The sequence below is a fragment of the Ciona robusta genome, chromosome 5, assembly GCF_009617815.1.
Source record: "Ciona robusta chromosome 5, ASM961781v2".
Lineage (NCBI taxonomy): Eukaryota > Metazoa > Chordata > Ascidiacea > Phlebobranchia > Cionidae > Ciona > Ciona robusta.
Genome location: NC_143239.1, coordinates 1,093,687 through 1,105,988, shown reverse-complemented (window position 1 = coordinate 1,105,988; position 12,302 = coordinate 1,093,687). Strand labels below are relative to the sequence as shown.

General features: G+C 38.1%; 2 protein-coding genes across 3 annotated transcripts; both read right to left on the bottom strand.

Moving 5' to 3' along the window:
• Window positions 1-141: 141 nt before the first annotated feature.
• LOC149735348 (uncharacterized) lies at window positions 142-8,152 on the bottom strand. Its single transcript, XM_089878894.1, has 11 exons — window positions 8,046-8,152; window positions 7,070-7,174; window positions 5,157-5,321; window positions 4,309-4,396; window positions 3,870-4,047; window positions 3,418-3,625; window positions 3,172-3,320; window positions 2,980-3,071; window positions 1,532-2,802; window positions 1,018-1,112; window positions 142-940 (listed from the first exon to the last, which is right to left on the bottom strand). The coding sequence occupies exons 2-11, from the start codon at window positions 7,112-7,114 to the stop codon at window positions 493-495; spliced, it is 2,739 nt and encodes a 912-aa protein (XP_089735020.1). The 5' UTR covers window positions 7,115-7,174; window positions 8,046-8,152; the 3' UTR covers window positions 142-492.
• Window positions 8,153-9,837: 1,685 nt separating this feature from the next.
• LOC149735347 (ATP synthase mitochondrial F1 complex assembly factor 1-like) lies at window positions 9,838-11,869 on the bottom strand. Of its 2 annotated transcripts, XM_089878956.1 has the most exons (7): window positions 11,651-11,845; window positions 11,394-11,525; window positions 11,263-11,326; window positions 10,948-11,022; window positions 10,574-10,741; window positions 10,162-10,324; window positions 9,838-10,058 (listed from the first exon to the last, which is right to left on the bottom strand). In XM_089878956.1, exons 1-7 carry the CDS (start codon window positions 11,767-11,769, stop codon window positions 9,850-9,852), a joined length of 930 nt encoding a protein of 309 aa, XP_089735082.1. In that variant the 5' UTR covers window positions 11,770-11,845; the 3' UTR covers window positions 9,838-9,849. The 2 variants fall into 2 exon arrangements, with proteins under 2 accessions (XP_089735082.1, XP_089735083.1); XM_089878957.1 differs by lacking the exon at window positions 11,394-11,525 and having other exon boundaries at window positions 11,651-11,869.
• Window positions 11,870-12,302: the final 433 nt, after the last annotated feature.

Sequence of the window (12,302 nt, the reverse complement as noted above, 5' to 3'; positions counted from 1 at the left end):
GATAATTGGGACCAACAAAAAGGACTAGACTTGTAACTAGGTAAATTTCTTTGCTTATTCTTTTTTTTCCTTTTATGCATTCGATTTAAAGTGATTGATCCTAAATCTCTTTGTTGGATCTAAAATATTTAGAACCAGTCATTTGTTTTTAAAGCATTTAATTTCCACGCGCGATGTTCGTATTCGGATATGTACACGGCACTGTATAGTTCACGTAGGCTAAGCTGAATATGCGTTTAGTTCAAAACAAAGATCAAAAACAACTGAAGCGAGAGTAAAATAAACAGGGACAAATTGTCGCAAAGCTGCCGAAAGTAAAATTACACACGGTGTGCAGTCTCGAACAGAGGTTGAATAAAAAATAAAAAAATCAGCCATCAACTTATTTGCTTGCATGCAAGAGTGGCTCGATTTTCGGAACAAAAAAGGTAACAGTGGTGTAAAACCGCACTGAAATAGCAGTGTCTGTATTGAGTTCAAGCAGTATCCAGCTTAACTTTGAATGACAGTTGGTGTGCCTGAATTTACAAGACGCATGAGTCCTTCAGTAGCACTCTTTACTGCACTGTCGTTCAGATTTGGACTACAGTAGATTTCCATTGATTCATCGCTTTCACAATCAGTATTGGCAGCAAGTTTTCGGATGGGTCGCAAAACAGGAGAGAGCGACTGCTCCATTCGGAAGTCGATCGGCTCCGGACGGCAGCCAACCGGAGAGTTAGAAGTGAAAGCAGAATCGTTAGAAGAAGAGGTGCTGGACGTGCGCCGATGAAAAGAAATGTGGCTGGAGTGGCCAGATGATGAGCATGGACTCGTTTGGCTAGAAATGATAGACGATGAAGAATATAATCCTTCATCCTTAGAGGTATCACCGTATGACATTTCTTCCGCATCATCTTCGTAAAATGAGGAGTTCTCGGAATACATGCGCGTTTTCTCACTGTGGAAGGTAAAGATAGGGTTAAAATTCGATTGCCGAGCTGTATATGCCGTTCATATGCAAGAGCTTAAACTTACTGAGTAGCATTTTTTTCGTGGTGCTTGAGATGACGGTCTAAATTTGCCTGCTGACTGAACTCTCTTCCGCAAAAGTGGCATTCAAATGGTCTCTCCTAGGAAAATTAAGTTAAAAGCATGATTAGAGGATTGAAGTAATACACACTTGTACTATTAATAGGAATATATAATGGGGCGGGGGACGATGGGACACCTTTAGCACGTAACACTCGATTATCCTGGTCGTGTTTTAAACAATTAACAGCTGTCTATAGAAGTTGTGAAAATAAGGTTATATATTTCTTAAAATATTCTTTATTTACGACTGAACGGGACGAGAAAATAGAGAAAGGTGTCCCATCTTCCCCCACCTTACTATTACGTTTATTGTAAAAAAAACAGCAGCCTGTTTAAAGGACTTCTTTTTATCCTCATGAATTTTACTTTTAAGGGGACAAAAATATTTTAATAATGAATCAACTGAAGATAAATCATGTAACAAAAATAAATTTGATATAAAAGTATTGGAACCTACCTTATTATGAATGTTTCGTACATGACGTTGCAAGTTTGAAGATATGGAAAAGCTTCGGTCGCAGTATTGACAGGTGTACGGTTGCTCTCCGGTGTGCGTTCTCTCGTGTCGGATGAGGTTTGCACTTCGGGGAAAGTTTTTGAAGCAAAATTTGCAAGTATAGCGTTCCCGTGCAAACCCAAAGCATTGTTGATAGTAAGGAGTTATAGCGTTTGGTTGGAACTGGTATTTATGAGCAGCGGTATCTGTGAAACAGGTTGACTCTCTTAATGGGCGAGGTGCCCATGACGACTCTCTTGTTGGAAGAGAAAAGCCGGAGTACATTGTCGGTAGGTACGCTGGTACGCTTGTAGCTGTGGCAAATTGAGACGGGTTGAAGTTGCCGAACTTTGAAATCGATGAAGAGGACCCAAAGTGTTTTCCAGCCTCGTACAGAAAACTGAGGGATTGCTTCCACTTGTTGAGGTTTTCCACGCTTTGTTGATTTGTGTTGTTGGTGGTTTGATCGTTGTTTTTCTTCACGGTGGATGACATGCTCAGGTCAAGTGGTTGTTCTGGAGTAACTCGAGGTTGTTCAAGGGGAATGTCAAAACTAAAAGGTTTCGAGTAAGACTTGGAGAAGTTGGCAACTGAAAATGTGCTGTGGCGCTTCTCCTGGCTACTGGACAGCAGATAAGCTGCAGCTACAGCGGCGGCTGCGGGGTTCGGTTTTACCGCAGGGAAATTTGTCGGCGAGAAGCTGTCGAATGATGGTAAACGTTTTGGTGCGTTTGGAGATGGGGAGAGCAGTGGGTTCCAAATTTTCTCTTTTGGTCGGTCGATCGGCGATGTTGGAGAAGGTAGTTGATTGGTTGATCTCTTGAGACTTTCACAAGAATCAAACTGGACAGCGGCATGTCTGGATGTTGCGCTGAAGTTAGGGAGAGCATAAGAACGTAAGAATCGTGTAGAATTTGCCTTTAACACAATTGGGAACGTTGTTGTGCGTTGTGTGGTTGCCTCGATGGTGGAATCAACATTGGGCTTATTGCATTGAACTTGTGCGTCCGCAAAACCCCTTTTCGAGCGAACGAATGGTTCGCCGTTTTTTTCCGCATGGCAGAAGTAAGAATTTTTTCGGGTTTGGTTCATCCGCATTTCAGACCCAAGACCACGTGTGCTGGACTCTGCTGCCATGGCGTATAAGCGGCGAAGTCGTTCGGACCATTCGGCTTCGACAGCTTTCGAAATTTGACCTTTTGTTGTATCGTTCCATTCGCAAGCACGAGACTCTGTTGGTAAAATTAATTTTATTTGCATTTTTCCAAAAAAAAGAGTTTGCAACCATTATGCAAAACTATATTATTAATCTTAGTAAAGGTAATATAAAAATTTGAATTTTATTACATTTAAAAGGGTTTAGTTAGATTTCAGACTGAAAAATAGGTTGGCAAATAGAGTTTACATACCAACACTTTGTGGAGAAGATTGTCGACTTGAATTTGATTCAGTTTTGGGTGACGCTGCCATAGAAGCACCATTCCCAACTTTTGTGGGATTTCTATTGAAAAAATAAGACAAGTTATAAAATGTTCAGTCACGACAAAGGTAAAACAGAGTTATAACTATTAATAAAAAAAAGAGTTTTATATAATGCTTACTTGGTCGTGCTGCCGTTGGCCGTTCCAGTACAGAATCGCCGGTGTTTCGTTAGTGAGCTGATGTTCGGAAATAGGGAGTCGCAGTTTTGGCATCGCATATGAGCACGACAGTTCGCCTGCATGCGCTTATGTCGACAGAGATTGCTAAACTGTAAAGCAAATTAACATTTTCAAGGTAAATTTAGGATATTACTAAATTGAATAGACTTATGTTTATGTAAGTGTATTTTCTTAGCAAAAACTTACCTGTGTGTAGGATTTGTGGCACACTTCACACGTGAAAGGCTTCACACTACTATGTATATGCTGATGCTGTTTGAGTCCAGAAGATGTAGCGAACGTCTTCCCGCATTCTGGACATGGATGCGCTCTTGCGCCCACGTGTTGCTGGCGGATATGGCGTTGAAGGTTGCTAGGGTCGGCAAAACAACGGTCGCAGTTTTCGCAAAGATATCTAAAGAAAAATTATGTAAATTTACGGCTTAGGTATAAAATTTCAAACAAATTGTTTCAATAAAACTTTATACCTAAATTATAAACACGTATTATAGTTATCTCGGTATTATAGATATAAAGTATTATTCCGTACAAATGTGTTTTAAAGGAGCCGAGTATAGCTTTAAATACAGAAAAAAAACACTCTGTTAATCTTATTGTAGATAAAAAGAACTGCCTCTCATTTGTTCGGACATACTTACTTTTTTTCTCCTTTGCTTGACAATACCAGGCGTCCAGCAAATCCAGTTTTGGTGGGTGATGTCTTAATATTTCGCATATCATGTTCGTCTTTAGTTGCGAAGTTTAAACGTGGTAACCTTTCAGCTACTTGGTTTGCGAATCGACGAGCAAGTTCCCGATGGTCAGCAGCGGACATTCCTGTTTAAGTCAAAATTTGTTGCAATGTTGGTATAAAAGTCCTTTGGACAATGTCAGCGTTAACTCTAAGAATTTAAAAAGTGATCCAATTTAACCAATGCGCTACATATTTCAACAACAACTGACAGCACCATTAGTCACTTTTTTCAAATAGACTGTTTTTTAGATTTGCTGTAGCATTTATATTCTATCGGTTACGCCATATTTCAATTATCTCTAATATTGCATATAGTGGGGTGACAAACTTTTTACATCACTAACCTTCGACGTATGACCGGGGATCTTGTGTTTTTCCAGTTTGAAACGTTTTGTAATTCGTACACAATGTTTCGTTGTCGTTGGATGATGACTAAAAAATAAAATGATATTGTTGTAATTAAAGATCGTGTTGTATAAGAATGCGGTTGGGGTGAGAAGGGACAACTTTTTATTCTTTTTTCCTGTCTCATTCGTTAGTAAACAAAGAATATTTACAGAATTTTTAAACGTATAGCTCTGCGATTATGAAAGCGTTGTTAATTGTTTAAAAAGTGTTCAGAAAATAGGAGATTTGGGAGCTAACGGTATACGATCTTACCCTACAGTATCATATATTGTATATATTACCCTCTTATGAAAAGTGTATAGAATAGGTGTTAATATATTACAGGTGGTATATAATACAGGGTGGGGGAAAACGAGACACATTAAGCACATCTTATTTAAATATCCTAATCGTATTTTAAACAGTTAACAACGGTCTATAGGTGCCGTGATGATACGATTTTATAATTCTTTAAATGTTCTTCGTTTTTTTTTTACTAAATAGGACAAGAAAATGAAATGAAAAGGTGTTCCACCTTTCTCCACCTTACTAATACTCCAGGTGGTGTATAATATATATGTATATATAAACGCAACAGGTGGTGCTGATATAGTTAAAATGTCTACACCTAGTATTACGTGCGTTTTCTCACAGCAGCGGGGCTGTAGCAGTATATAGGTGTCATCATTTATAGATTTTTTAATAATAAAAATTTCGATTGCCTTAGCATACCAGTGGTACATGATTAATGACCGTGGTTGTTTCACATGGACAAGCTTTGTAATATGGTGGTAAGTATACTTACAGGTAATCCGCTGAAATATCTGTTTTTCGGGGGTGACCAACTTGGACAATATGGCGCGTATCGTCTTGCTGCTCGGAAATAATTTCCCCACGACGTTGGTTGGGCAGTGGGTCGAGAATCGAGTAATGAGCTACTCGTTCTGTTATCACGTTCATACGATGCGGCCTAAAAAAGGATTTCTGTTAATCTTGCATGCACATTCAGTTCTTTTATATTTTCGCGAAAGCCATGAAAAGGGATCAGAGTCTAGTCGCGACGTGCTTGCGTGACGCTGCTCCCATGATCACCAGAGCCGCAGTAAATTATCGTCTCGTTTTATCAGTTAACTATATTGACATAATTGTTTGCACTTGACGGGGAACAACGATTGCGTTTCGTTATCTAGCACGGCTGTGGCGAGGGTTCGCGGCAGTGTACTGACTCCCGGCACCTCGATGGCTTAATTGCGGTGAAGGGCACAGACGGAGTTTGCAAATGAGAGTTCATTATGCACAGACATCGGGACAACAAGCTCGTGTCGTATCAACGATTACGAGAATTTCACTGCAATCTGCGTAAACACGGCCTAATCTCCCATACAGCTGCGACGCTGGAAATTATTAACAGAAGTAATATATATTATCGACAGACGCGACGTCTGTATATTATTACAAGGCTAATATCAGTGTTTTGCACATGGCACTGCATTGTGATCTATTAAAACCAAGGCCAGTGACTTGCCAACAGTCGCTTCCCGGTGAAACGGCATTTAGTAAATCGTAAACGCGATAAAAACACGAAAGTGACCGATTTGGAACAAACAGAGGAAGTTCGGTTTACTTTCGAAGTGTGCAAGTGTGGCCGAGACATGCAAACATTTGGCGGTCGCCGGCTGTCAAGCTTAGGCCGCCACGTCTTTCACTGATTGCAAGTGCAACGGTGTTTGCCATGCAGCGCCGATTTGGCTATGTGGTTCATTGTCGTTCAAGTTTATCCTTTACCACCTTGGCTGTACAGCAGGTGTGTTATTAGGTTATAATGGTTGTTAAGCGTATATACGAGGAAACTTTACTCTCCCCAATTACCTCCAAATTCAAAGCTGAAATTACTAATAAGGCCGACATATCAAAGAGACCCAAAACATGCGAATATTTAGATTCCCAATCACTGTAAATCAACCAGAAATGCAACAATGTTGACAAGTTCTTACATAACTATACGTCAAGCACACGAAGCACCCATCGCTTTTGTTCATCACAATCAATTGGCGAGAAATTTCGCTTACAAAGTACCGCTTTGGGTACCGCGCGTGGCAACTGATGGGCGATAATTTTGTTTTAACTTATTGTTCTCAAAACATGTTTATTTTCGTGGGCCGCGCGAGGTTGACGATCACTTCCGTTAGCGGGTAAGGCGTATACACATTCAATAACCCCGACAACTTTGCGCACCTGGAATGTTGGTATATGGGTGAAAGTTCGGAGTGTGGACATTGAAAAACTATTAAGCAACCTCTCCAAGAAATCTGAAAAGCGTTTAACTATACTTGAATACGCAGGTCTAATATTAGGAACGCTGCGGTTTTATTCTGCCATAAAAGGCATAATTTTTGTTCTAGCGCATACGATAAAAAATGCAAACAAATATTGATATGCCAATATGCCATAGCAACAATATATTACGCTTGTGTTGGTATTTTAAACTATGTTGATTGTTGCATTAAACGTAAACGACCAACCGTAACGAAAACGAAAATCGTTTGATTTACATTTTGCATTATAAAAAAAGTCAACATTAAAATCAACAACTGATTCTTGTTCTTTAAGTTAGTTGAATACAGTGCTACATGTTACGTATAGACTGCACAGATATACATGTATTTAAAATCATCGATATGCAACAGTAGTTAAAAAAACTGACAAACTTTTGCTTACCTGGACAGTAGGGGCGCGTAAATCAAGATCAGCCATAAGAACCATACTAACTCAACTGATAGCTTCAAATGCTTGTCTTCTGAGACAGGAATAGCATGTACCAATCTGTTGAGCACGAGGCAAGAATAAAAATTAACGCCAACGAAACCGAAGAAATGCCCCTTTACCAATCGCAATAAAAAAAGGCGAACCAGCGTTTTTTTGCTCTCACTCCTTCGCTCGCTTCCTCTCTTCCTTTCTCTTTCAGATTACTCTCACGCCGCGCTCACTTATTTTCATTTTTCGTGTGGAATGCAGGCTGTGGAAAAGTTTACCTTTACAAATTACTGACACACCAAACCGAAATGGTATTTTTACACACATTGCTGGTATTTATTTTACAGTAAATACGTAAACCTTTGTTAACCGACTACAATATGTTTGTCGAACGCCAATATTGCAACAGTTCCAAATTATACATTCAAAATCCAAACAAACAATTTAGCCTATTAATTTCCGAATATTACATGATCCTGACAAACTTGTGTTTACATCTAATTTGGTATGTCGAGGCTTTAATTGAAAATTATTTGGAGTCGTGCGAACTTCAAACAAAGACTTTTGGTCAATACAAACTAATACTGAACAAAACAAACAATAACATCAACAGTGAGGATTGCAGTGAAATGCATTACTATAATTCCTTGACTATCTGTACCTGTGTTTACTGAATTGAATGCTCGTCTGAAGTCTACATATACGATATTTATGTCGAGTCCGTATAACTTGCGCATTAAAAATGACTTTTGCCTTTTCTATTTCACACTACTATAATTATTAGGTTTTCTATACGACCTTGACGAAGGAGCAGACTCCATGAGCATAAAAGGCTCATAACGAAAATTCAGTTAATATATATATGCTTGAAGAAAAATTTTAGTGAGAAATTTCGTTATAATATTTTTGTGTATTGTCTAAAAAAATTATAAATACTTACTTTTTACTAATATTATGTGGGATTATACATGGATGATATAATGTTCCAAAATTGAACAGCCGAGAGCCCACTCAAATGCAAGCAAAAGCTGCTGGTTACGCCCACGTAGCAATGCCCAAAGATGTCGTTTTTTTGTGTGTTTTTAGTGGGTGAGGGGTGGAAAAACAAGGCATGCAGCTTGCATTAATCAACAGAAAACTTTGGGAGATTACTTTTCCGTTTGTTAACCGCGGGACTGTGTCGTTTTAGCTGTTCATGTTACATTGATACTTAAGCCGGGTCCAAAACAGGAGGCGCAGGAGCAATATGGGAAGAGCGGTTTGCACCGGCTCGATTGCACACATTGCAGCACTTATTTGACTCTGTGATCGACATACAACCTTATGTGATATTTTGGCATGGATAGGGCACTCTGCAAATGCCTAAATCGGTCGCCTTGCAAAAGCAACGTAAGTCGGATACGTGGAAGTCGCAGCGCTTGGCTTGGGAAGCTGAGAACAGCCAAATTGATCCCGAAACTTAGCGACAGGTGGCCGATCCATGCTTAAGGAGATGGATGACACGATCAGGAGGTGGTCTATCAACGGGGGGAGATGGGGTATGTGTAGTGCGGTTTTACGCTGATGACCTGAATATGCGACCGTTATTGCAAAGCGGCGTAGACTCTGACGCAAATTCGAAACCGACATCACGTTTGGGTGATTTGTGTCGCTTTATTTGGCCAAGGGATTAAACTGTTCCGAGAGACAAAGATTATGATACGACCCGCGTCATGTGCTGTATATGGTGATATATAGTGCGAATATCCTGATTGTCGAATTTGTTAATAAATGTAAGTAGCAAGCGGCTCTGTACTTAATCGCCTCGTTACAATAGAATAACAGAAAATTCGTTTGTCGAGTTTCCTGGAGCGTAAAAGGGCATAGTAGCATTTGACCAATTTATCAAAACTATAGTTTGCATTTCATGCTCCAATGCAAAATAGCACCACAGGTCAAATAGTAAAATAGTTTTGTGTCGTGTATTTTTTCTCACTGTCACAGGGATACACAAAACTAAAAAATCATGACTTTTTAAAATCGCGAGCATCCAATACATATAATGTATTACCACCACTCCATACTTTCCTATTAATTTATCGCATCATTTTAAATAATACCCGATGCCTGGTTTAAATAGGCTTTAAGGTGTTTTCATAACTTTTGATTCGGCTAATGGCGCTTTTCGGCTAATCCGACATGACCAATATGTTCAAGTACATTTAATCCGTTCGCCAACTCAATCTGCGTGATCCTAACCGTGCAGTTTTACTTGCACCGAACAAACACAACGCAGATTTAATCGTGGAATGGCCTGGTCAAATGGGCTGCCGTGTCGAGGTGGCGACCTTCTACCGGATTAAGCAAGTACATTATGTCAATATTGCTAATCGAGAGCCAGATACGGAAAACCGATAACAAAATCTGGGAATGGGAAAGTTAAAGAACATGTACCAGTGTTAAAAGACTTTGCGCTCCGAATTTACCGTGGTTCCACAGCATATACTAACTATGTAGGTAATATTAAATAGGCTTTTAAATTATGGTATAGGAGAAATACACACACGCAGAATTCGCTTCAAATCATAAAGATAAACTAGATGGCCCCTAAAATATGTAGTGAAAAAGTCCGTAAGGTGCAATAGGTTTAAAACAGCACGTAAGGCGCGTGAGCGTATTTTAAAGATCAGCCACTGATGCAAACTCTTGGGAAAATATGCTACATAAGAAAACGAAAATCCATATCGGGCAGATAGTAACATGTTCTATTTATTTAATGAGCTGGTCTTGGACAAAAGGCCTGTGTCGAGCGACGAAATAACGCTGTTAATATCAAAGTCCTGAGGGGATACGTTAAAGCCTCTGATAAGCTTTGGATGTTCAGTACAGAAGTGCTGGACTTGGTAAGCGAGCAACTGGGCGTCTGTAACGGACAGTGCGTCGTCGAAAACTGGGCCAGACATTAGAACAATACCTGGGGTTGGTGATAAATGTAAAATTACACAAGTTAGATATTTTGCATTAGGGATTGGGTAAAGTTATATTAGAATGAAAAACAAAGCAAAAAGGAAACTTACCTTTTTCTGACTCCAGTTCAGTAAAATGGTTGAGTGTAAGTTGGCTGGGAGCATTTTCTTTGTGTCGTTGATAATTGATAAGTGATGTGAAGTATATGTCGTTGTTGGAAAACTGACCAACAAATATCTCGTACCCATCTTTGCGTGGAAGGGGGAAAACAAACTGACGCAAAATTGTGTTTCATTGGTAATTGGTAAAAATCAATTAAAACTCAGTTAAAGAACAAAAAGTGAGAATTTGGTAGACCACTTTAGCAACATATGTTATTATTAATTAATCAGTTCCATAAAAAAGATTAATAAAATAATTGTTACGGTGAAACAAATATAAAACATGCTACAAAACAATATTAAAAAACATTATTTTTCAATACTTTCTCCATAAGTTAATTCCCCACAACTATTATCTCACCACAGGATATTTCTCAAGTATGGTTCTTATAATGCAGTATGATTGGGAAGATATCACAGCGCACACAGCATCTTTATTGGCATATCTATCCACCCACAATTTCTGGATATCTTCTGCCTTTAACTTCATTACCATTTCCAATTTTAAAATATCATCCAGTGTTTTAGTCTGAATAAAAACAAAATCTTTGTAATTGAATCTTTGGAAAACTATAAAAATTACAGTTAATTACCCAAAAAAATTTAATTAACACTGGGAAAGGTGGAATATGGTAAGACAAAATGGGATAATGGTCATACAACAACAAATGCCAAACAGGTGTATAATAATTTGTTTTAAGAGTTAACAGGTGATTTGTAAAATAGGTTATTTACCTTTTTAGTCACAGGCAATTTTTTTTCGGTTGATTTTTGGCTTGTTTTGTTCTCGGTTTCCACTTTACCTTCTTCCTAAAAAATATTTTAAGAAGTTAGATTAAGTGAAAGTAATGGTGTATGGTAATAAGAGGTTTGCGTTTATTGCACAATGATAAACAATTACAGTCCGACAGAGATATAAAAAATAAAGAAACGCCAAAATGCCTCACTAATAAATGAATAAATAGAGTCTTTTAAAGATATGTCATTAGATAATCAGACAAAAATGTTTAAATTCTTTACAAAACAATAAACACCAACAAAATTACATACTCTTTTCGACTGTTTTAATGCTTTCAGTTGGTCCAATCTTTTTCGGTATTCTTCAGGATTGGACCTATCCAAAATACTAGTTAATAGAAGTTAAACGACATACTCAAATATAACTTCCCGATACCGCTTACTTTTGTAGGTGTTGTATTTTGTCTGCATACTTTTTAAAGAATGGATTTTCGGTGAGGTCTACTACATCGTTTTGAGACGAAGCTATAGATCGTGTGCAGTTTAGGGCGAAAGGTCTATTTGCAACACCTGGTCTGTTTGTTAATATAGTAATAATAAATATGACTTGAAGTTTTCTTTGTATTATAGTAAAGTGGCAGTATGTTTATTCTAGTTCATTTTTGTTACTGACTTTTAATTATTCATTAAATACACCCACCTTGATGTTCCTAACAGTATTGGGAACAGACGAACATATCTGTGCGTCATGTTGTCAATTACAGAGTTTGACCCTTGTAACTTTTGTAGGAACGATTTGCTACAATTTCCTTTGCTCATTCAGTCAAGCACAGAAGTGACATTTCTACCGAGAAAATGACATGAGTTATAACAAATATAAACAACTGTTTTATTATTAATTAGCCTAAAACAAACTTTTGTGCAAAATATCTACAAAACGAAGTATAAAGCCGACCACACATTGTATAAATATACAATACAAACGGTCCGCTGATATTTATGAATCAGCAAAAAGTATTCAACCGTTACGTCAAAAACATGACTAGGCTAAGTATATCCTACATATTTATGGGGAACAGCAATACATGAAAAAAGATGTACAACACTTGTTTAGTGGTTAATATGACATTACTGTATGCCGTGCATGAAATTAGATTATGTATTACGTACTAAAAGTGTTATTTCGTTCACCTGTGTTTTTAGTAGTTATCGCTACCAAGTTACCATGTCAATACAGCCGTGAGTTTACATTTAATAACCAAGATTAGGGAGATTATACAAGAGAATGAACAGTTAGTATAGGGAGAGGGTGTTGTGTTTGTTTTCACAGATTAATCTGTTTTAATCTCTTT